The 26191-nt window shown below is 40.0% G+C and overlaps 1 protein-coding gene across 1 annotated transcript; it reads left to right on the top strand.

Moving 5' to 3' along the window:
* The first annotated feature begins 2705 nt into the window (after positions 1-2705).
* Positions 2706-26046, top strand: LOC118568908 (zinc finger protein 120-like). Its single transcript, XM_036166454.1, has 3 exons — positions 2706-2788; positions 25655-25781; positions 25982-26046. The coding sequence occupies exons 1-3, from the start codon at positions 2786-2788 to the stop codon at positions 26044-26046; spliced, it is 195 nt and encodes a 64-aa protein (XP_036022347.1). The 5' UTR covers positions 2706-2785.
* Positions 26047-26191: the final 145 nt, after the last annotated feature.

Raw genomic sequence — 26191 nt, 5'->3', positions numbered from 1 at the left:
GGAAGCTTCTTGCATGCACTTCCTGTTTTTATTTTTCATTAGGTAGTATTATTTCCTTCTTGGGTCTCTGAAGAAGTTGAAGATCAGTTAGTTATAGTTTTCCTTGTTAAGAATTTTAGAAAAGAAACTCACTAGAGGTGTAAGTGTATAGATTTGAAAGACGTTATAAGACAGTTCTGTTAGTAATATAAGTTAGGATAGAAAATGAATCAGGTACAATTTGGACTTACCAAAATAGGATAGATAATGGAATTATTTTCTCTGAATTTGTCAAATGTAAATGGACTAGACATTATTTAGGTATTTATTGCTTGTATATATGGTATATAGTTATTGTACTTTTGTATATAGTTTTTCTTATATTAGTTATAACTTTTTTCCTTTTTTCTTTTTATTAAAATAGAAAAGGGGAAATATAGTGATATTTTATTTGTATTGAAATGTGATTTTATTTGTATGTTGATAAAGTTGCCTTGGGGTCAGAGCAAGCCATAGGAGAAGCTGGGCGGTGGTGATGCACACCTTTAATCCCAGCACTTGGGAGGCAGAGCTAGGCAGATCTCTGTGTGTTCCAGGACACAGCCAGCATCGAGACACAGACCTTTAATCTCAATACCAATCATAGAAGACCTGGAGGTCTGTACATACAGGCAGTGATGAGGAGGTCATGTGGTTGGGTTTACAACCAATGAGAAAGCAGAACAGAAAGTCTATAAAAAAGACAGGACACACAGAAGTAGGTCTCTTGCGGAGAGGAAGGACAGCAGGAGCAGTGAAGGGTAAGGTTTTCCGCTCTTGCTCTGACCTCGTGGTTTTTAACTCTGCAGTTGGCTCTGTGTTGTTATTTAACAAGCCGGTTACATCTACAGATCATCTTCCCTCTACTACTCCACTGCCCATGTATTCCAGCATTACATTACATTTCTCAGTGTGGATAAGTGGTAAGCCTGATAACACTCAGGTAAATTCTCACTTTTAAGGTAACTTTTTCATAGGTGCAGATGCAGAATCTACCCCCTTGCAAGTCTTTCCCAGGATATGTTCCTCTATTCCTCCACAAAACCATAAGGTCACATGTCATTAGGGTCAAATTGCTTACAGTTGCCTGGTAAAGAAGCTGTATGTTAAGAAGGAGGGGATACCCCCTTCTATGATGGAATACCAACAGTCAGCAAATCTGGTGGTGGTCATCCTTTGTAAGCAGGCACAGCTGATCATAGGCAGGTGCCAATTGTTTGTCTTAAGATAGCACTGAGCAACAACAGTTAAATAAAAGAAAGCTGAATAGAAGCTATGTATAGGATAATGTAATAAATTCATATTTCCTAGGGACAATCTGTTAAACTTAACCTTAGAGAAAACACAAGACAGTCTACATATAATACAAGGCATCACTACTATAACCATGCTTTTGATTTTTAATGGGTGCATATAGACAATACAAAGAAACAGCAAATACCTAACAAAACCTTATCAAATTGATAAATTGTTGTGTATGCATCCAGTACAACACAATTAAGAAATCCCTCTTAAAACTATGATGCGCCAGCTTACTATAGAGAGACCTTTACACAGAGGGTCTCTCTATCCTTTCCATGGATGAGAATCCTATTAGCAGTTTGCCATAGACATGTGCCCAATAACAGTACACAAAAGGTGAATAAATATTTACATCCTAGCATCCTAATCCCGAACAGGCCTGGTTAACATACTACTTATCTTTGAGGTATTTAGGAGGCAGCCCCTCCAGTCCCCTGCCCCCCCCCCCCCCCCCGCCCACTTAGCTAAATTCTTTGTGTACTTACTATCTCCTAAGCATTGGTAAATCCTTTATATCACCAATTCCACTCTTCTGTATTACAGCTTAGTAGTGGAGTGCTACTCAGTACATGAGATGCCATTTATAACCTCCACAAAATTAACTCCAAATGGATCTTTTGTTTTGTTTTTTTGAGACAAGGTTTTCCTGTGTAGCTTTGGAACCTGTCCTGGAACTTACTCTGTAGACCAGGCTGGTCTTGAATTCACAGAGATCTGCCTGCCTCTGCCTCCCGAGTGCTGGGATTAAAGGCGTGCGCCACCACTGCCCGGCCTCCAAATAGATCTTACTCTTAAATCCAACGGAAAGTGCAGAGCTTCTAGAAGAAACCAGGCCTCTCGGAATTTGGCAACCTGCCTAGGCCGTGGGAGGTTTCTCTAAGGCTGTGATGTTTAGAAAGAGAAATAGAACTTCTCTAAAACCAGGAATATGCTTGGGAGAGCTGGTAAAGGTCTGTGGCCAGGGTTTTTGGGGAGGGGTGGCTTCAGATGCTGCTCTTTCTGCACATGGGGCTGTGGTTATCAGTCCCAGGGCCACTGTGAACTTTGTTTATAATGTTCTTGAGATACCCTCTTGTGCAGCATTGTCTGAGTAGCCTCCTTCTGAATTTGTATGCTTCCTTTTAAAACTGAAAGCCGTTATTAACAAGAAACTTGCTGTTTAATTTGGCATAAATCTCTAGTCAATATGAGATAGGTCTGTGCTTTGGGTGGAAGCTGTGGCTGGGAACCACTGTGCTGTGTCCTTCAGCTCACCCAGTCCCCAAGGCAACTACTCCTGTCATTCGGCCTCACTAGCCAATCAGGATCTCCAGCAGACTGCCAGTCAAGTGGGCGGGTTCTTCCCGTTACCAGACTTTAGGCTCAGCCCCTCTGCTGAGGAAGTAGGAAGTAGGCGCAAGTGCTCCGCAGTGGCTGCGCCGCAGGGAGTTGTGGGGAGAGCGTGGGCAAGTCTGACAGCCCCACCATGGTGAGCAAGGGGCTGCTGTCCCCAGACCGGGAGGAGGGACCAGCCTTAGTGTGCGATGGGTCGTTGTCTGCAGACTGGGAGGAGAAGCCGGCTGAGCCAGGGAGCCAGTGCGCTTGGTCCTACCCCGAAGCTGGGTGTGAGCCAGCGGCCAGACGCAGAGTTTGGCATGGTTCTGCCTGGTCTGCCTGCTCCTTGTGACTCCCTGGGCCGGGGTGGCAGCCTCTGAATAACTTCACTCCGCGCGGGCTGAGTCTCTGCGGCATTGGGAGTGGAACTGTGCTTTAAAAGAGCCTGTTGTTGATGTCACTGTGAAATGCTAGCGCCTGTAGTGCTTGTATTGTCTCTATGGAAGGCAGATTTGCCAAACGAGGAGAGTCGCGGACTCTCTAGTAGCTCTCAGAAATTCTGCACCGTTAACATTTAGGTTTGGGATCTGTCTGAAGTTAATTTTATGGAGTTTGTAAACGGTATCTCCTGTTAGAGTCACACTTCATTGCTAAACTGTAATGTAGAAGAGTAGAATTGATGGTATTAGGATTTACCAATTCTTAGGAGACATTAAGTCATACAAAGTAGAATTTAGGTAAGGAAGGGCTGCCTCCCAAATACACCAAAGATAAGTAGTGTGTTATCCATGCCTATTAGATTAGTTGGTAAGATGTATCTGTTTGTTCCCCAGGATTAGCTATAAATCTACATTCCTATAATAATGTTTGAGACAGGGTCTGTAATTTGTTATCATATGCCCATAGTCTTTCAGGGTTCCTCCTATCTGCTTCCTATTTTGCCTTAAAGTCGTTGGATTATTGTCATGCACTGTTGCAGCTGGCTTTACAATTCCTAAAACTTGGCTTATTGCTATTTGAGATGTCACTAAGAAAGGAACGTTGTCTCTGTGTAGGCAGTCTACACAGCAAGTTTTATTAACTTTGTGTAATGGTTAATATTGTCAGCTTGACAAGATCTATAGTCAGCTAAGAGACACTCCTTCAGGCACACCTGGAGGGCTCATCTAGATCATGTTATTCCCTGGGGTGTGCTATGAGAGATTAGCTTGTTAAATTCATTGAGATGAGAAGACTCATCTACCAGAAGTGATAGTATCATTCCATTCCATGGTATTGGTACTGGATTATGTAGTAAGGACCAAGATTTATCACTCTCAGGTTCCTGGCTGTGATCAACCACCATAACCTGCTACCGTGGTTACTTTGTATAAAGCTTCTTCCACCATGGTAATTTTCTGTAAGGCTGCATCTTCATTTTTTGGTTTTGTTTTGTTTTTCGAGACAAGGTTTCTCTGTGTAGTTTTGATGCCTCTCCTGGATCTCACTCTGTAGACCAGGCAGGCCTTGAACTCACAGGGATCTGCCTGACTCTTCCTCCCAAGGGCTGAGATCAAAGGTGTGTACCACCACTGCCAGGCTCTAAAGCTTCTTTTTATTCATTAAAAAACATTTTTTTTGAGTGTCCACATGTTCATGCAATGACAGTAAAGTTGAATAAGATAGCACCCAAGCCAAGTATGGTTGTAACCCTGTGATCACAGAACTTAGTAGGCAGAGGAATGAATTGAAGGGTTTTAATTTCATTCAAGGAATGAATATACAATGGGGTATGGAGGCAGATCTGCAGGAATCTGCAGGTGAGACCATGTGATGGGCTCAGACAAATGTCCCTCAGCGACTTCTCCTAGACTCTAGAGCAAGCCTGTAGGCTGCTGGACAGTCCCACCTTCTAGGCTCAAGGTGTCTTCTTCCATGAGGCCTGTGAACCTCAAGATCTAAGAATTGTGAACTGGGAGTCCCAGTTGTTTTGAATTCCAAGCTCACATTTCTGCAGTGGCAAGAACTCATAATGTGTTGGGGTCAGGGATGGGGAGGAGACTATAACGGGCTGCTGATTGGGTGAGGCTAGCATCATTTTGCCTCTTCCTTGCCCATATCTCAGGGTCCTTGTCACTTGACTGAAGGCAAATCAAGCTAGTTTGAGGCACAAACAGTAATTACAAGGCTGGAACAGGAGCAGTTTATCAGGCACCACCCAGTATACCATCTTCAAGATATCATGACTAGATGGCCCAGACAGTAGAGTCTCCAGGGTACTGATTCTGGGACTGAGAGACCTGCCTGCCAGCAGCTCCAGTGCCCTGGGGCCACTCAGGTGATCTCCTGTCTCCTTTTGTCCTTTCCCATCTTCAGGTCTCCTGTGTACTGGGTCTCCTCTCCCCATCCTCTTTCATCTCCTAAAATTCAGTAAAGTGTCAGGTAAAAAGTAGAATCAGCAGGTAGTAGGATGAAATAAGAGACTACCCTTGTTTGCTTGTCTGGCTAGAACCCAGACTGGTGTGGAATTTGCTGGGATTCTTCTGCCTCAGTGTCTTAGCTGGCCATTTTACTTCATAACATCTTCCACACTTCATGAGTTTGAACCCTGGATCTCAAGCTAGCAGTGATATTTTGTAGTTGTGCAACCTTTAGGAAATGCAGCCTCCTTTGAGAAATAGATTGCTGTGGAGTACTCAAGTTTTATATCCATTGGGAATTTCAGTTTGCTCTCTGATTTCTGACTTGGACTCAATCTGGAGCTAGACTCCCAGTACTGTTCCCAAATCTTTCCCTCCCTATTGGAGTATTCCTCCTTGGAACTACAAGCTACAATGTACCTTTCATTCCTCATATCACATATTGTTAGTTATTTAGTGGCTGCAAAAAGGAAAGTAATTCAAACAACTCTCTCATGTTCTACTGTAGGACAGAAGTATATTTTTGTGTCACTAATTTTGAATCTAAGTATCAGGACACATAGACAAACCTCATATAGTCAGCCAAGTCAGTGCCAAGTACCAGCTTATACTCAACTATTTATCTTTTTGGTTCCAAGTTACACAGAGAAACCCTATCTCGAAAAACCAAAAAAAGTATAGAAATGAAATTTGAATAAAAAAGAGCTAGAGAGATCACTCAGCTATTAAGATCACTAGGTATTGTTATAGAGGATCCAGATTCCATTTCTAGAGCACACATGGTAGTGAACCATTTGCTGTAATTCCAGACCCAGGCATCTCCTGCCGCCTCCTGGCTTCTGTAAGTAATGTGCAAAGATGTATACAGGCAAAATACCCATATAACTAAAATTAAAATAAAGGTTAAAAAGAAAAGAAAAGAATGGAATTCTCTACAGTAATGTCACATCCCTGAGCAGACAGCAGCAGTGTCTAGTTAAAATGAACTTTTGGTCCTGCATGGAAGCTGCTGTGGTCTCCTCTGAGCCAGCCTGCTCAGAGCCAAAAGCAGCCTTGTTCTGAGGATACAATAGCTCAGCAGAGCTATCCAAATATGAGGCGCAACCACAATGCTGATAGGTGACTTTCTCTTGATGTTTTCTATATTTGTGTTCTCTGTCCTTTGTTTTCTTAAGAGTCATAGCACTGACACATCTACCTTTTCGCTTCAACACCATTATTGACATGTAGTATAGGGTCCAAAGCAATCACTTTCACAGTATCATTTACTTGATCTTCAGCTAAGACCAGAGGCATTTCTTCCCATCATTTTTATAATTTATATGTGTTCCTGCATGACTTTGAGGTAAGAATGCCTCTTTTTGAGACAGGGTTTCTCTGTGTAGCTTTGGAGCCTGTCCTGGAACTGACTCCATAGCCCAGGCTGGCCTCAAACTCAGAGATCCACCTGGCTCTGCCTCCTGAGTGCTGGGATTAAAGGCATACACCACCACCACCCAGCTAAGAATGCCTCTTAGTGTATCTGCTTATCATTGTGACCACATTCAGGAGTTGATTTGTTAACTGATCATGCTTAGTAATAGGCAGAACTCTACAGTAACATGTCCAGACTCCCTATGTAAAATCCCCATGCTTCCCTTGTTTAGGAAAAGCATTGCTTTGGAAATGACTCCCGTGTTCTCCTTGCCTCCTTCAGGTAAGAAATCTTTCCCAGTTCTTCTGTCTGTGCTTCTGTGGTGATTATTTTTGGAAGTCAAACTGACTACTCTGGAATTAACTAAACCCGAAGAACTGGATACACTTGTGAGGGATTTTTTTTTCTTAATTGAAGCTTTGCAGCTTTTGAAGTGGGAAGACCCATCATTAATCTGAATCTTTTGAGGTGATAAGATCCACTTTTAATATGTGGTATATCTTCTTTGGTGCCAGCCAACATATATAAAGAATATTGAAAAAGGAAGCTTTTTCTCCTTGCCCTAGTACAAGGCCACTGCGGGTTTAGTAATGTTCTTGAGATACCCTATATTCCTCCTTTGAGACATTGTTTGATTAGCCTCCTCCTGAGTTTGCCCCATCGTATGATAGTTTCTACTGACTTCATAGATCTCTTCCATTTTGTTCCATTTACCCCCTGAAAGTAGTATACATGGTGCTATTCTTCTTTTTTATATTTTTATTTTATAATTAATTTAATTTTACATATCAGTCACGGATTCCCCTGTCTTCCCTCCTCCCAATGCTATTCTTCTTAAGAGACTTACTTGACATGAGAAATAGCTTGTGCAGGACTTTCCCAACCCAGCTTTAATTTTTTCTACCTTCTATTTTTACTATCTTTCTGATGTTCTAGGACCTCCACTTCAGGACCCTGTCACTAAAGAATGACCTGATGATTCTGGTCACTGATATACTTAATAAACAATTCTGGGAATATCTTTGCTGTAGAAATCTCCCATCTGCCTAAGTGGCTAGACCTGTAGTCTCCTATTTCTATTTAAATTATTCAAAGTGTAACCTGGAGCCTGAACCTAAAAGAAAAAAAAAAAACTTAAAAATGACAGTGGATGTGGAATGCAAAATTTGTTCTAGGTTGGGTCTTCTTGGATCATTAGCCAGAGATAAATGCATGCTATCATTAAAGAGATTTTTCTTTATTAATCTCTTAAGTGTATAGAGTTCTTTCTCCCTGGGAAGGCATATTAATTTTAGAACAGCTGTACTTCAAGCCTTTTAGAAAATTGTTTATGAGTAAGCTTTCTTATGTTGACTCCAGTGTCCCTGATCCCAGTCTTTTGTTCTCTGGGGCAATAACTTGCTCTTCTCTATATTACAACTCTTAACTTCTTTTCTTTTTTTTTTTTGACATTTTTTTCTTTTTTTTTTCTTTATTATGATGTGTTTTAAATTTTATACATCAGCCATGGGTTCCCCTGTTCCACCCTCCCGCCCCCACCCCCACCCTCCCCCCAGCACCTCCCCTCCATTCCCATGTCCTCTAGGATCAAGGCACCCCTGGGGATTCATTTAAACCTGGTGGATTCAGTATAGGCAGGTCCTGTCACCTCCTTCCAGGCTGAGCAAAGTGTCCCTGTGTAAGCCCAAGGTTTCAAACAGCCAGCTCATGCACTACGGACAGATCCTGGTCCCACAGACTGGGTGCCTCCCAAGCAGATCAAGCTATTCAGTTGTCTCACTTATCCAGAGGGCCTGATCCAGCTGGGGGCTCCATAGCCTTTGGTTCATAATTCATGTGCTTCCATTCATTTGGCTATTTGTCCCTGTGCTTTTTGCAATCTTGGATTCAACAATTCACGCTCTTGCAGACCTTCCTCTTTCTCGACAGTTGGACACCTGGAGCTCCATCTGGGGCCTGGCTGAAGATCTCTGCATCCACTTCCATCAGTTATTGGACGAGAGTGTTCCAGCATGACAGTTAGGGTGTTTAGCCATCTGATCACCGGACTAGGTCAGATCAGGCTTTCTCTTGACCATTGCCAGCAGTCTACAGAGGATGTATCATTGTGGATTTTTGGGGACCTCTCCAGCACTCTGCCTATTCCTGTTCTCATGTGGTCATCATTTATCATGGTCTGTTATTCCTCGTTCTCCCTTTCTGTTCTTGATCCAGCTGGGATCTCCTGCTCCCCTAAGCTTTCTTTCCCTCAAATCTTGCCCTTCATTACTCCCACTGTCGTCCAGGTTGTTCATGTAGATCTCATCCATTTCTCTGTCATTGGGTGATCCCTGTGTCTTTCCTAGGGTCCTGTTTTCTAGGTAGCCTCCCTGGAGTTGTGTAGCAGTCTAGTCATCTTTGTTTTACATCTAGTATCCTCCTATGAGTGAGTACATACCATGTTTGTCCTTCTGAGTCTTGGTTACCTCACTCAGGATGATTTTTTCTAGATCCATCCATTTGCCTGCAAACCTCATTAGGTCATTGTTTTTCTCTGCTGAGTAGTACTCCATTGTGTATATGTGCCATATTTTCTTTATCCATTCTTCAGTTGAAGGGCATCTAGGTTGTTTCCAGGTTCTGGCTATTACAAACAAAGCTGATACGAACATAGCTGAGCAAATGCCCTTGTGGTATGATTGAGCATTCCTTGGGTATATGCCCAAGAGTGCTATAGCTGGGTCTTGGGGAGATGGGTTCCCAATTTTCTAAGGAAGTGCCATATTGATTTCCAAAGTGGCTGTACAAGCTTGCATTCCCACCAGCAGTGGAGGAGAGTTCCCCTTGCTCCACATCCTCTCCAGCATAAGCTGTCTTCTGTGCTTTTGATCTTAGCCATTCTGACAGGTGTAAGGTAGTATCTCAGAGTCATTTTGATTTGCATTTCCCAGATAATTAGGGATGTTGAACAATTCCTTAAATGTCTTTCAGCCATTTGAACTTCCTCTGTGGAGAATTCTCTGTTTAGTTCTATAGGCCATTTCTTAATTGGATTGTTGGGCATTTTGATGTCTGATTTCTTGAGTTCTTTATGTATTCTGGATATCAGCCCTCTGTCAGATGTGGGGTTGGTGAAGACCTTTTCCCATTCTGTAGGCTGTCGCTTTGTCTTGTTGACCGTGTCCTTTGCTCTACAAAAGCTTCTCAGTTTCAGCAGGTCCCATTGATTGATTGTTTCTCTCAGTGTGTGTGCTACTGGTGTTATATTTAGAAAGTGATCTCCAGTGCCAATGCGTTCAAGAGTACTTCCTACTTTCTCTACTATCAGGTTCAGAGTAGCTGGATTTATGTTGAGGTCTTTGATCCACTTGGATTTAAGTTTTGTGCACGGTGACAGATATGGATCTATTTGCAGCCTTCTACACATTGACATCCAGTTATGCCAGCACCATTTGATGAAGATGCTTTCTTTTTTCCATTGTACATTTTTGGCTTCTTTGTCAAAAATTTTATGTTCATAGGTGTGCGGGTTAATGTCAGGGTCTTCAATTCGATTCCATTGGTCCACATGTCGGTTTTTATGCCAGTACCAAGCTGTGTTTATTACAGTAGCTCTATAGTAGAGCTTGAGGTTGGGGATTGTGATGCCTCCAGAGGTTGTTTTATTGTACAGGATTCTTTTGGCTATCCTGGGCTTTTTGTTTTTCCATATGAAGTTGAGTATTATTCTTTCCAGATCTGTGAAGAATTGTGTTGGTAATTTGATGGGAATTGCGTTGAATCTGTAGATTGCTCTTGGTAAGATCACCATTTTTATTATGTTAATCCTGCCTATCCATGAGCATGGGAGATCTTTCCATTTTCTGACATCTTCTTCAATTTCTTTTTTCAGGGACTTAAAGTTCTTGTCATATAGGTCCTTCACATGCTTAGTTAGCATAACCCCAAGGTATTTTATATCATTTGTGGCTATTGTAAAGGGTGATGTATCTCTGATTTCCTTCTGAGCCTGTTTGTCTACTGTGTATAGGAGGGCTACTGATTTTTTTGAGTTGATCTTGTATCCTGCTATGTTGCTGAAGGTTTTTATTAGCTGTATCAGTTCCTTGGTTGAATTTTTGGGGTCACTCATGTATACTAACATGTCATCTGCAAATAGGGAGAGCTTGACTTCTTCCTTTCCAATATGTATCCCCTTAATCTCCTTATGTTGTCTTATAGCTCTGGCTAGAACTTCAAGTACTATATTGAATAAGTATGGGGAGAGGGGACAGCCTTGCCTTGTTCCTGATCTTAGTGGTTATTGCTTTGAGTTTCTCTCCATTTAATTTGATGTTGACTGTTGGCTTGCTGCAGATTGCCTTTATTATGTTTAGGTATGTTCCTTGTATACCTGATCACTCGAAGACCTTTACATGAAGGGGTGTTGGATTTTGTCAAATGCCTTTTCTGCATCTAGTGAGATGATCATGTGGTTTTTTTCTTTGAGTTTGTTTATATGGTGTATTACATTGACGGACTTTCTTATGTTGAACCACCCTTGCATCCCTGGGATGAAGCCTACTTGATCATGGTGAATAATTGTTTTGATGTGTTCTTGGAGTCTGTTTGCCAGAATTTTATTGAGTATTTTTGCATCAATGTTCATGAGGGAGATCGGTCTATAGTTCTCTTTCTTTGTTGCATCTTTGTTTGGTTTAGGAATCAGGGTAATTGTAGCCTCATAGAAGGAGTTTGGTAATATACCTTCTGCTTCTATTGTGTGGAACAATTTAAAGAGTATTGGTATTATGTCTTCTTTGAAGATCTGGTAGAATTCTGCAGTGAAACCATCAGGTCCAGGGCTTTTTTTAGTTGGGAGACTTTTAATGACTGATTCTATTTCCTTAGGGGTTATTGGACTATTTAAATGGTTTATCTGGTCTTGATTTAACTTAGGTATGTGGTGCCTATCCAGAAAATTATCCATTTCTTTTAGATTTTCCAGTTTTGTGGAGTAGAGGTTTTTGAAGTATGACCTGATGATTCTCTGGATTTCCTCATTGTCTGTTGTTATGTCCCCCTTTTCATTTCTGATTTTGTTAATTTGGATGCTGTCTCTGTCTTTTGGTTAGTCTGGATAAAGGCTTGTCTATCTTGTTGACCTTCTCAAAGAACCAACTCTTTGTTTTATTAATCCTTTGTATTGTTCTCTTTATTTCTATTTTATTGATTTCAGCTCTCAATTTGATAATTTCCTGGCATCTGTTCCTCCTGGGAGACTTTGCTTCTTCCTGTTCAAGGGCTTTCAGGTGTGTTGTCAAGTCACTAGCGTGAGATTTCTCCAGCTTCTTTATGTGGGCATTCAGTGCTATGAATTTCCCTCTTAGCACTGCTTTCATAGTATCCTATAAGTTTGGGTATGTGGTGTATTCATTTTCATTGATCTCTAGGAAGTCTTTAATTTCTTTCTTTATTTCTTCCTTAACCCATTGGTGATTCAGTTGAGCATTATTCAGTTTCCATGAGATTGTAGGATTTCTGTTGTTGAAATCTAACTTTAAACCATGGTGGTCTGATAGAACACAGGAGGTTATTCCAGTTGTTTTGTATCTGTTGAGATTTTCTTTGTGGCCAAGTATGTGGTTGATTTTAGAGAAGGTTCCATGGGGTGCTGAGAAGAAGGTATATTCTTTTTTGCTTGGGTGGAATGTTCTGTAGATATCGATTAAGTCCATTTGAGCCATAACATCAGTTAAGTACATTATGGCTCTGTTAAGTTTCAATTTGGCCGATCTGTCCAGAGGTGAAGTATTGAAGTCTCCCACTATTAATGTGTGGGGTTTTGTATGTGAATTAAGCTTTAGTAATGTTTCTTTTACACATGTGGGTACCCTTGTGTTTGGGGCATAAATGTTCAGAATTGAGACTTCATCTTGGTGGATCTTTCCTGCGATGAGTATGTAATGTCCTTCATCATCTCTTTTGATTGATTTTAGTTTGAAGTCTATTTTGCTGGATATTAGGATGGCTACAACAGCTTGCTTCTTAAGACCATTTGATTGGAAAGTCTTTTCCCAGCCTTTTATTCTTAGGAGGTGTCTGTCTTTGAATTTGAGGTGTGTTTCTTGTATGCAGCAGAAAGATGGGTCCTGTTTTCCTATCCATTCTGAATTAAGTCCATTGATATTAATGACCAGTGATTGTTCCTGTTGTTATTTTTATTTTTTGGTGGTAATGTGTGTGTGTGTACTTCTCTTCTTTGGGGTTTACTGCTGTGGTGTTATCTATTGCCTGTGTTTTCATGGGTGTATCTGACTTCCTTAGGTTGGAATTTTCCTTCTAGTGCTTTCTGTAGGGCTGGGTTTGTGGATAAGTATTGTTTAAATCTGGTTTTGTCTTGGAAGGTCTTGTTCACTCCATCTGTGACGATTGAAAGTTTTGCTGGGTATATTAGTCTAGGCTGGCATCCATGGTCTCTTAGTGTCTGCATTATATCTGTCTAGATCCTTCTGGCTTTCAAAGTCTCCATTGAGAAATTGGGTGTTATTCTGATGGGTTTTCCTTTATAAGTCACTTGGCCTTTTTCCTTTGCTGCCCTTAATATTCTTTTTTTATTCTGTATGTTTAGTTGTTTAATTATTATGTGGCAAGGGGGCTTTTTTGGGGGGTTCTAGTCTGTTTGGTGTTTTATAGGCTTCTTGTATCTTTATAGGCATTTCCTTCTTTAAGTTGGGAAAGTTTTCTTCTATGATCTTGTTAAATATATTTTCTGTGTCTTTGAGTTGGTATTCTTCTCCTTCCTCTATCCCTATTATTCATAGGTTTGGTCTTTTCATGGTGTCCCAAATTTCTTGGACATTTTGGGTCATGACTTTGTTTGTTTTAGTGTTTTCTTTGACTGATAAATCTATTTCTTCTACCGTATCTTCAACACCAGAGATCCTCTCTTCCATCTCTTGCATTCTGTTGGTTATACTTGCCTCTGAAGTTCCTGTTTGTTTACTCAGATTTCCTATTTCCAGCATTCCATTTGCTAGTGTCTTCTTCATTTTTTCTATTTCCCTCTTCAGGTCTTGGACTGTTTCCCTCGTCTGTTTTGTTGCTTTTTCATGATTTTCTTTCAGGTACTTAATGTTTTCTTCTGCTTTAATTGTCCTTTCCTCTAGTTTTTTATAGCGTTCTTCCCATTTTTTGTTTGTCTGTTCCTCTACTTTATTTTTGATTTCTTCTATATAAGGCTCTAGCCTCTTCATGATGTTACTTATAAGGTTGTTTTCTTCTTCTTCTTCCATTCTGTGATGTTCAGGTCTAGCTTTTGGAGAACAGCTAGGTTCTGGTGATGCTGTATTGCTCTTTATTTTGTTGTATGTACTTCTGCCTTGATATCTGCCCGTTTCCTCTTGTGTTCGTTCTTGGTCTTATCAGTGTACTTGGTCCAGAGAGAGTTGACAGATTTAGGGAGCCTCTCTCTGGTCCAGATGGAAGCTCTGGGCCAGATGGGAGCGCTGGTCCAGATGAGAGTGCTGGCTGGATAGGAGCTGGGGCCTGGACTCTGGGTCTCGGGAAGTCCCTGGGGTCTCCTTATTTTGTCCAGATGGGAGCTCCTCTTGTCCAGATGGGAGTTTCTCTTGTCTCTGGTTCAGATGGGAGTTCCAGGGCAGGATGGAAGCTTGGGGCTGGTCTCTGATTCTCAGGAAGTGGCTGGGGTCTTCAGCAGATGGGTGTGGGGGCAGGGTGTGGAGACTGCAGTGTCTGCCTGCAGTCTTGGAAAAGGGGAGCCTTCCCGCAGGGCTCGCCGATTGGCAGGATTCTGGGGCCAAGTTGGTCAGGTCCTCCTGGAGTGGCCTGTGTCCAGCGGTGGGACCCAGGGGTAGTTGCCTCTCTGGCTATAACCCCCGGCACTCACCTCTGGTCCAGATGGGAGTTCTGGGGCGGACAGGAGCTGGGGGTTGGTCTCTGAGTCTCAGGAAGTGGCTAGGGTCTCTGGTCCAGATCTCAAATTGTTTTAATAAAATGCTAATTGGCTAGTATCCAGGCAAAAAGCATAGGCAGGACAGCCAAACTGAGAATCCTTGCTAGTTCCTCAGGTGATCCAGTTTCCTCAGGCTGGAAGCTTCTGAGTCCTCCTCCACATGAATCTCAGCTGAACTGTGTTGCTCCAAAGCCTGAACGCTTAACCAATAAAATGCTTAACTAACTACATGCTTTATTCCAACTTCTAAAAAAAAAGAAAAAAAGACTGTACCTCCTCAGATTTTTCAAATTACCCGTTTGAGTCATGTAGTCAACTGTTCATTGCATTCACAGAAAAAGGATTTTATTTAGAATATGGTTTCTGCCTTCAGACCAGAATAGGGGGAATAGTTTATTGTGTACATCATAGGAGGAAATGTTAGGAAATGAGCTGCTGGGGTCACCAATATGGAAAAGGACTTGATTGTGGCAGGAAAGTGATTTTGTAATTTTCCAGCATATATTAACTCATGCTTTGTGAATGAAGACAGACTATGTTTGTGGGTTGTAGCTGAAAGTTTTCCCATGTCCTGCCCAGTCCATAGCCGCTCAGACCCAAGTAAACACACAGAGGCTTATATTAAAACTGCTCAGCCATTAGTTCAGGCCTACCACTGACTAGCTCTCACACTTAAACTCAGCCCATTTCTGTTCATCTATATGTTGCCATATGTTCTATGGCTTTACTTGTGTGCCATTACATGCTGCTCCCTGGAGGGCAGGCTGGTGTCTCCTGACTCAGCCTTCCTCTTCCCAGAATTCTCCTTGTCTACATATCATACCTATGTTTCCTGCCTGGCTACTGGTCAATCAGCATTTTATTAAACCAGTGTACAAAAGCATTATCCCACAGCATTTTCCCTTTTCTGTTTAATTAAAAAGGAAAGTTTTAACTTTAACATAGTAAAATTATATCTGACAAAACAGTTATCAAGCAAGAATTACAGTTACAATATCTAGTCTATTTATATTTGGAAAATTGAAAGAAAATATTCTATTTATCCCATATTTGTGAGTTTAAGATTTCATATCTAACTTACCTTTTATCATAACTATGGAAATTTTTAACTATCTAGTCTTCAGCTACATCAAAGACCTCAGAAGGGTGTAATGTTACCTAAGTAAGCAGGAAGTGCATTGTAAGCAACTTCCAAAAATCTAGAATGACAGAGACAGCTGGACAGTCACCTAAAGTTCCTCTGTAACTTTGAGGCATCTATCTTCAGCCATATAGGCCTAGAATCTTAGTCTCTTTCCTGTGTCCTGTAAAATGTCTGGCAGTTTCTTCTGTGAAGCAGGAACCTGAAGGGCCATCTCATCTTGCAAAGTTTAGTGGTCAGCTTCCTATGGCTCCTGCATGTCCAGTCGATACAACATTTTTGTCAAGCAGTCCAGGCAAGAACAGTTTCTTGCCCAAATGGCTATTTTTGCAAAGAAGAAGAAAAACTCCATATGGAGTGTCTTCAACTCCCATCTTTCTCTTTGAAGTAAACTGGTGCTGCCAGGAATAGACATTTCTCACTGTCCAGAAAGTCTAAGTTTTTAAAACATTTTAAATGTCATATTCTGTATGTCTTTGAAGTATTTGAAGATTACCTATTTATCTGAAATATATCTATTTATACCTAGAAAACTAAACTAACATGACTATAAGATTGATTATCATAGATGATTAACTATTAACCTGTATTTCTTAATTTTCCATTACAATTTAAATGAGTTACATAAACGTAATACCTTAAACAAGAGTAGAAATATATATAAAGTATAACAAAATGTTTCTTGGCCAAATGGCTACTTTATCAAAGAAGAAGATAAACTCCATATGGAGTGTGTTCAACTCTCATTTTTCTCTTTGAAGTAAATTGGTGCTGCCAGGAGTAGACATGTCTCACTATCCAGAAAGACTAAGGGTTTTTTAAAATTATATTTTCTTTTTTTTCTTTTAGTAATTGTAACCATTTTTAAGTTCACAATTCAGTGGCATGAATTACATTCAAGATATTAATTACACTCATGTTATTCATTAATTACAATCGTGATATTAATTACATTGTGGTGTCCATTGAGTACATTCATAGTATTCATTCAATAACTATATTTATGATATTCATTAATTACATTAATTGTATTGATTTATTACATTCATGGTATGTCCTGATACTACTGTTCATTTGTGGGACTTTTCAATCACATAAAACAGAAATTCTGTACTTAGGAAATCATTGTTCTATATTTCTTTCTTCTTCATCTTGAGTTAACGTCTAATCTTTCTGTCTCTATGAATTTGTATATTCTATATATTTCATGTAATACTAAACTAACATTATTATAAGTTTGATTATCATAGATGAGTAACTATTAACCTGTGTTTCATAATTATCCTTACAATTTAAATGAGTTACATAAACAATACCTTAAACAAGAGTAGAAATATATCTAAGGTATAACAAAATTAAATTTAAATTTGTATCAATAAACTAAAATCTATAGCAATTTAAAACAAGTTGCTCTTTAAAAGTAGATTCAATAATCTACCCTTTCATTCTATGATATCTATATCCTACATTTCTGTCATATCCCCCTTTCTTCTTTTAGAAAGAGATTGACTATGACCAATAACAATTTGCAACCAATAATCTAAGCAAAGACAGACATCCATAATCCATTTTTTGGGAATGTGGGCATGGTTTTCTAGGCTACTTCCTGCTGATAAAGGGTGCTGTATTCTTATGGGGATCCTGAGAAAATTAAGAATTATGGTCAAGTAAATCCTGACTGGACTTGACCTGACTGGACTGTGATGCTATATTCTCCGAGCCAGTTGCCTTGAAGTTGTTTTTGGATGCTGGATCATCTGGGCCATGTTATCATCAGAGACCTTTCAGGTGGTCTTGGCTGGTCAAACCATGTTAGCCTGGAAGCAATCCACAGGTTCTCATCTTTGTGGAAACAAAAGCAGAACCTCTTTTCCAAAACAATGTATCCTTAGACACAAATTTTGAAGTCCAGATACATTTAAAACATACATATTGACTTAACACAGCAGCTTTTACATTCAAATGTCTCTCTGCAGTTAAAAATCCCAAAGACAATATAATCCAGAATCTTTATGTGGCTTATTTTTTTATATTACTTTTACTTTTTCTTTAAATACTTTATTTTTTAAAACTTTCTGTTTCTTTATATAACTGTCTATATTCCTTTTCTTTTCTCTTCCAAGCTTATGTACATTTTTATACACATTGTAAACAGTTTAAAGTCTTATTCCATGTGAATCTGCCCTATTGTGAATCTGTAATCCTTCTCTGGCTAGGAGAGATTTTAAATTGCTAAACTGCATTTTGGGGACTGAAGCAGCAACCTTGGCTGCTGACTCCACCCTTTTCAACATGGCAGAGCTAATTCACCTCTAGCTTTGGGAGCCCTGCTGTCTGCTGACTGTGAGAGGCAGTGGGTCTATGCTTCTATCAAAGTAGCATGCAGCCCAGAAATCTGCCCTGCAGAGTAAGTGTGGCTTGGAGACACCTCTGTGTACTGCAGCGGGAATCCGCCATGCTGTAGGTCAAGCCCATGTGCTATGAACCTGCCATACTATAGCTCAAGTCCACATGCCATGGTGTCTTTGTACCCCAGCTTTCCTGAGAGACACAACTAGGAAGCTGCTCTTGGCTGTATTTTAGAACCCTTTTTAAAAGCTTCTTCAGGTTTTAGGTGGAAATTCTTGCCACCATGTGTGGGTGCCATTTGTAGCTGAAAGTTTTTCTGTGTCCTGCCCAGTCCACAGCTGCTCAGACCCAAGTAAACACACAGAGGCTTATATTAATTAAAACTGCTTGGCCATTAATTCAGGCTTACTACTGATTAGCTCTTACACTTAAACTCAGCCCATTTCTGTTAATCTTTATCTTGCCACATGATCTAGGGCTTTACCTTTGTGCTATTACATGCTGCTCCCTGGAGGGCAGGCTGGTGTCTCCTGACTCAGCCTTCCTCTTCCCAGAATTCTCCTTGTCTGCTTATCCCACGTATACATCCTGCCTGGCTACTGGCCAATCAGCATTTTATTAAACCAGTGTACAAAAACATTATCTCACAGAAGTAGATGTACAAATTGGAAAGGTTAGCTTGAGACAATGACTACTGAATTTCCAATTAGGCAATTCTCCTATGCAGATATGTTCAGTTCTCCTTGACACAGTTATGTCAACTCAGAGGGTTGAGAAACATGCCATTCACTATAACTCTGTTTGTCAGGTTACAGTTTTAGTAGCCTGCATGTGCATATGGGCAAGATCAGTTATTTCTTATTAATGGAATTTCCTCTATTAGGGAAGGGCCTACACTTTTCAAAGTTAATATAGCTAAGATTTTTTTAAATCTTAAAAATAAATTCTTTTTTATTATTTTAAATACTCAATTATTGGTATCACTTTTTAAATATCATTTTCCTTATGCATTAATGCTCTAATTTCTATTTATTTTTCCAGTGTTTCTTGGTCATAAGAATTTCCATTCCCTTTTTCTCAAGTGCTACTGATTTATTTAATTTTTCTGTTTAGAGCAATGCCTTCTCTAGTCTAGTCTTGCCTCATACTATGTAAGTGAGAATTTTTTTTGAACACCTAATCCTGCCTCTGCTGCCCAGTGCTGGAAAGACAGTCCTTCAACTCTTTCCAGGCTGGGCTCTGACTGGCAAGTGAGAAGAAAAAATAGACTAGCTAATGAGCATCCTCCAATTTCTCTTGCTTTTATGGGGACTTACAATGAAGAGGGACTTATGCAAGACTTGAGTTCATTGACCAACTTTGAAGCTGGTGTACTAACAGTGCAGAAGGGGATGGGCAGGAAAGAGGGTGATAGCTTTCCTGTTGTGACAGTAGTTGACATTAGCAATGTAGAGTCAGGTAATCAATTTTAGATGATTGGTAAATATCCTGAGTGGCCATTTCTTGGGGTTACAGAGCAGAACAATCAATCTCGATAAAGGACCAAACTTATTGTGAATCCAAATTACTGTAGTTAAACTAGTTCAACCAAAATAGAAGATCTGGGTAAAATGGTGTGTGTGTGGTCCTGCCTAAGAAGACTGTTATTTTCCTGGTTTAAGATACTCAGCCTGAGAGAAAGTTATGCATAATCCTTGGTGTGCTCTCATACACATCCCTGGTTTCTGGAGCACATGACCATAAAGACTGTTTCAACTTTTGAAAATATTTTTTGAGATTATAACTACATCATATTCACAGTCTCTTTGCTGCCTCCAAGACTTATCATGACCCCTCATTGTTCTATATTTCATGGCCTGTTTTTCTTTAACAAAAGTGACACAGTCACAACAGTTACTGTTTGAGTGTGACCTGTGTTTGTCTGCAGGACTTTCCATCTATGAAACGAAGGGTTGGCTGCCCTGGACATTGAGTGTGTAATGGAATGTTCACTCACAGGACCCTCTGCTTTGGAAGAATAACAGAAAGTGTTCTGGGAGACTGGAAGAATTTCTACTAAAATACAAATTTCCCCGCCTAGGGACCTGTCTGTCCCTAGTGTGGAAGGGCAGAGCTGGGAATGCCTGTTCTGTCTGAGTAATTTAGTCATTTAGTCTCTGCTCACCCAATAGGGGAGCTGCTAATGTCCTGAGGCCTAGCTGAGTGGCCCTAGCTCATGAGCGATTCTGGAAGGCTTAACAATCAGAAGCACCAGTGGAGGTAGCTTACAGGTTCTTTACAGGATTCTTTTCTATTTCTGCTGTAGAGATCTGTGAGGGAGATCACAATGTATGCCATGGTGAGCATAGGGGCCACTGTTCCCAGACCAGGAAGAGCAGGTCTACTGAAATGTCAGAGCTGCTTGGACTGGGATGGATCTTGAGTTAGACTGTGGTTCTTTTGGTCTATGGGGTGACCTGGTCAGTGGTCCTTGGCCTCTGAGCTTTCCTGAGTGTTAATTCCCTAAGAATGGAGGCTCTAGCACCCTGGCTATGGGAGGCTGTAATTCTCATAATATCATTGGCGAGTGTATACACACAGACATGGTATTTGGTGTGCAGTGGGAAGAGAGATTGAAAAACTGAGTGTTGCAATCCACATTCAGGTTTGTCTTGTAAATGTTACAGATAGTTTTAAAATTGGTAGAAAGGAGGTGATGAGGAAATCATCCTTCAACAATACATGATTAGAATGCTTTTAACATTCTGCTACTGCCATCCACCATGTCGTGATTCAGTGATGTTTAGTTCCAGGGAACAAAAAGATTTTCTGAGCTGCAAAGGTTTCTCAGCTATGTGTGGTATTAGGCAGGTGGATAGAGGAGATTCTGCATCTTGTGCCAGAATCCATGTTGTGGGAAGCAGATTTTAAATTATTTTTTGATGTTATTTTGTCATTGAGTTTGTTTGCCTGAAATCACCAGGGGGTATGAGGGGCTGTAGAGCCATGGCAGGATTTCAGGAGATCACCTCTGTTGGCAGAGAAAGCTCTAGAGCATGGGGCCTTTATGGAAGAAGTATCAGTAGCTTGAGAGCCAGAAACAACAGTTTAAGGGTCACTTTTGAGTTAATTTTTGGAGAGTTGTAAAGTCTGTGTTTATTTAATTTCTATACACAGAGTTATGTAGTTTGGTAACATTGGTCAAGATCACAGTTTTCCTGTCTGAGTTTCCTATGCTCTTTTGATTAAAGCTTGGCGCTCTCTCTCTCTCTCTCTCTCTCTCTCTCTCTATATATATATATATATATATATATATATATATATATATATTGTTCTTGGCTTTTTCTCTGGATCCTCTTTATTCCATCACAGATATTGTACACATTCTTGACTATTGTACATTTGTGTTAAGTATAGAATAACTTTGTATCAATGTGTGTACTTTTAAAAATAATCCATTGAGCATTCAGAGTGTTTCCACTTTGCATGTAGCTTTGGTATCAGCTTTTCTGTTCTAAATTGTTAGGAATTTTCTTCAGATTGTATTCAATTCATGCTGTAAATTGACCGTGTGTAGCATCTTAATATTGATGTGTCATGTTCCCAAGATTTATTTATTTATTTATTTATTTGGGTTTCATTGTAGTGGATAAAAAGGCCTGCTGGACAGGTCACTCAGCACATGTTCTTCATAGGGATGTCCTGAGTTCAAATCCTAACACCCATTTCAGGAGGTTCATAAACTCTTGCTACATACACTACATACAGTGTTTCTTTAAAAATCTGTATCTTGCATTTATTTTTAAAAGTTAGGAGTCCCACCAAACTTGAAGGTAAACAACCATAATATATTTGTCAAGGACCTAGTACAGACCAATGAGTTTCTGTGATTGCTACTTCAGTTTCTGGGAACTCCTATGAGCCCTACTTCCTTGATTCTCTAGGGCTGTATTCTCCTAATGTCCTTGAACCCACTGGATTCTACAATGTTCCACTCCTCCCACTCTCCTCAGGGTTCTCCAAGCTCCAGCTAATGTGTGGTTATGGATGTCTGCTCCCAAAGGAAGCCTCACTAATTTGATTGGGCTAAGCACCAACCTATGAGTATAGTAGAACATTTCTCTCAATTCATTGACTTTTTTTTCAAGCAGTAGTGGTTAGTTCTACCCTAGGTCTCTGAGTCATTCAGTTTCTAGTTTCTGCCCATTCAGGCAGTGTTTGGCATGGGCTTCCTCTAGTGGCTTGGGCCTCAAGTTAGTCCAGTCCTTGGTTGGTAACTCTCACAAGCTCTGAACCACCATTGTGCCAGCATATCTTGCTGGCAGGACAGGTGTAGGTCAAAGATTTTTTGGCTGGGTTGGTATCCCAGTCCCACTGCTGGGAGCCTTGCATGGCTAATATGGCCAATTCAGGCTTCTGTATCCTCAGTTACTAGTAGTCCTCACTCAGGTCACCCTCATAGATTCCAGGAAGTTTTCACTGCACTAGATTTCCACATTGCCCCATAAATGCTTCCCTTTTTGAGTTTTCTCTCTGTGTACTCTTCCCCCACTTCCCTACCTCCCCTACCTGATCCTTACTATTCCCATCCTCTCCTGCACTCATTCGGTCTACAAAATTTCTATTTCCCCTCCAAGGGAGATGCATGTGTTACCCCTGGAGCCTTCCTTGTTACTTAGCCTTTCTGGGTCTGTGGATTGTAGCATGATTATTCTTTATCTAACAACTAATGCCCACTTATAAGTGAGGACATATCATGTTTGTCTATCTGGGTCTGGGTTGCCTCACTCAGGGTGATACAGAACTCAATAAACTAGACATCAAAAAACCAAACAATCCAATTAAAAATGGGTTACAGATCTAAACAAACACTATTCCCAGCAGAGGAATCTCAGATGTGTGAGAAACACTTAAAGATATGTTCAACATCCTTAGGTATGTGTGGGAATGTGTGGGGGCCCACAGAGGCTCCCTAGTAAGGCCTTACTCAAGGTCAGAAAGTCTGAGCTGACTTTGTCCAGCAGGGCTGCATAATAGGATGATTTGGCCAAAGGCCTGGCAACCAGGTATTTTGAAGGACCTATACTTATTGGTACTTTATACCTAGACCTTAAAAGGGGGAGGTCTTTTGCTCCTCCCCTTTACTGATGTATAAAAAGCCCATCATGAATAAACTTGGGGCAACTGGGTATTGACCCAGGTCCCTCCAAAGCTATTCTGCATCTCTGTCTTTCTCTCTGTATGCGTCTGTATGTCTTCCTATTATTTCTCAATTCCTCACTCTTCCCTCCAAGAACCCTTCAACAGGTCCCCAATAGAAATGCAAATCAAAACTACTTTGAAATTCCATCTTAACACCTGTCAGAATGGCTAAGATCAATAACACAAGTGGCAGCTCATGCAGGTGAGGATATGGAGCAAGTGAAACTCCTACATTGCTGGACACTGGAAATTAATATTGGAGTTCCTAAAAAAACTGGGAATTGATTTACCTCAAGACACAGGTATACCACTGTTGGACATATACCCAAAGGACACTCTACCCTACCACAAAGTACACTTGTTCAACTATGTTCTTAGCAACTTTATTCATAATAGCCAGAAGCTGGAAAGAACCTAGATACCCTTCAAGTGAAAAACAGATAAAGAAAATGTGGTATATTTACACAATGGAGTATTACTCAGCTGTTAAAAAGTGATATCATAAAATTTGCAGGCCATGGATAGAACTAGAAAAGTTCATCCTGAGAGAGACAACCCAGACCCAGAATGACAAGCATTATATGTACTCACAAAGAAGTGGATATTAATTTAGTTATTAAGTAAAAGATAATCACACTACAATCCACAGACAGAGAGGCTATGTAACAATTAAGGCTTTTGGGGGCCACCTGAACTAAATGTATTTTCATAGGGTGACCATAGCTGCATAGTGAACTGGGACAGAATGTAACTGATTGAAAAAAACACTCATAGGATGATATATATGAACACTTTTCTCTCATTGGTGGCTTTCTTTATGGTGCTTTTGGAATTTTCAGTAGGAAGAGCCTTTCTAGAGGAAGTTCCTCATTGGGGATGTGATTTGACTATCTGTAGCTTCAGCTCATTTCCTGTTTTTTTGTGTCTACTTTCATGTTGAAATTGATCAATGCACTTTCTTCTCTAGCTGTCATAAACTCACCACCATTATAGACTGTATCCCTGAATAATATAATATACAGCAGAAGCAATTGCTTTTCATTGCTATGCTGTTTGGTTGCTTTTTTTTTTTTTTTTAAGTATTTTGTAATTTTTTTTTTTTTTAAATGAAGACAAGGTTTCTTTATATAGCGCTGGCTGTCCTGAAAATAGTTCTTGAGACCAGGATAGCCTTGAACTTAGATCTGCCTGACTCTGCCTTTCATGTGCTGATAGTAAAGGTGTGGGTGAACATGCCCAGGTTTTTTATTTTTATATTATTGACTGGTGAACCTGGAATATTTTTTTGTACATATCAAATATATGCTGTTATGCGGAGCTTCACCAACATCTTGAATTCTAAACTTTGTAGAGTGTATCATTTTTCTCCTTTGATTGCATATATTCAGTACTGTCTGAGGTTCTTGAGTCATTTGATTGTAGATGTGTGGCATTCCTACAATCTTTAGTTGTATGTTTTGAATTTTTTGAATAAATATGAATATTTTGCCTATATGCATGGATATACATACATGTGTTTCTGGTGCTTCCAGTACTTAAAGCATGGACTCAGAACCTCTGAACATGGGGTTATGGATAGTTGTGAGCCTCCATGTAAGTACCGGCAACTGAACCCATCTTCTCTACAAGACAGCAGGTGCTCTTAACTGCTGAGTCATCTCTCCTGCCCTATTTTTTGTTGTTTTTTAAAAAAAATTTATACAATGTGTGTGTGTGACACACACACACACACACACACACACACACACACACACACACACAAAGATTTATGAGTTCTGCCTGTATGTATGTCTACAGGCCAGAAGAAGGCATAGGATTTCATTACAGATGGTTGTGAGCTACCATATGGTTGCTGGGAATTGAACTCAGGACCTCTGGAAGAGCAGCCAGTGCTCTTAACTGCTGAGCCATCTCTCCAGCCCCTTGTGTTTTTTTTTTTTTTAATCTGAATTTACAATGCTTACATCTCCCCCTGTCCATCTCTAATGGGTTAAACATGTATTCTCTTTTAGTAAGATCTTAGTTAACACTTCAGGTTTCTGAGAGATGAATAGAAAACTGGAATGAATGCATATGTCACTGAAGTAGGAACTTCAACGAGACCTCATTTTTGTTTGGTTGTTATTTATTTATTTTTTGTGGGGGCAGGGTCCATATATGTACCTTTGGCTCTCCTGGAACTCATTTCATAGACCAGGCTGGCCTCCAACACAATGAAGTTCACTTACTTCTGCTTCCTGAGTGCTGGGATTAAAGGCATGAGAGAATACACTCTTCTTGCCCATCTTTTTTGTAGTTAGTAATTGTTCATACAATTTCTCTGATGTGTACTGAGTCCTGTTGATTTTTTTCTTATATCTCTCTGTATGTCTGTTAATAGTCATTTCTCTTGGAAGGGCAAATTCCATTCAAAGGGCCAGGAAATTACATTTCTGAACTTCCTTTTCAGCTAAATTAAAAAACATCTTGGTGATTAGAACTTCTCTGTCATGGAATAAGTGTGGGAAGCACTGTAATTATACAAATATATTGTCAAAGAAGTATACATTTACATTGTGATCAATATCTCACTTTCTTTTGTATACATCAATGGGATATATTAGAATTCAGTGACCTATGATGATGTGCATGTAAACTTCACTCAGGACGAGTGGGCTTTGCTGGATCCTTCCCAGAAGAGTCTCTACAAAAATGTGATGCTGGAGACCTACAGGAATCTCACTGCTATAGGTAAGACCATGAATTTTTCCTTTCAACTTTTAAAAAAGGAGAAAACTGTTTCTTTGTTATTGATGTTCTACTATAATTTTGATTGATAAAGGTGAAGAATGTGGTGAATAAATCAGGCATAATTCTTAGGTTCACTGAATATAATAACTTAAATTTTGCATAATCTCCAATAATATACATTTTCTGGTATTATATTTTAGGCTACAAATGTGATGACCATAATATTAAAGAAGATTTTCAAAGATCTAGAAGACTTGGAAGGTAATTTTCATGCGCAAGCTGATACAAATGCCCCACAAAAGTATTTTAATTTGTAGTGGAAGTTTTTTTAAACTTAAAAAGAATTTATTTATTCTTTGTGTCTTTCACATCATACCTGTCTTCCCTGCCCCAAATAAAACAAAATAAAA

Source organism: Onychomys torridus, chromosome 17, assembly GCF_903995425.1.
Source record: "Onychomys torridus chromosome 17, mOncTor1.1, whole genome shotgun sequence".
NCBI lineage: Eukaryota > Metazoa > Chordata > Mammalia > Rodentia > Cricetidae > Onychomys > Onychomys torridus.
This window is presented reverse-complemented; position numbering and strand designations above follow the sequence as displayed.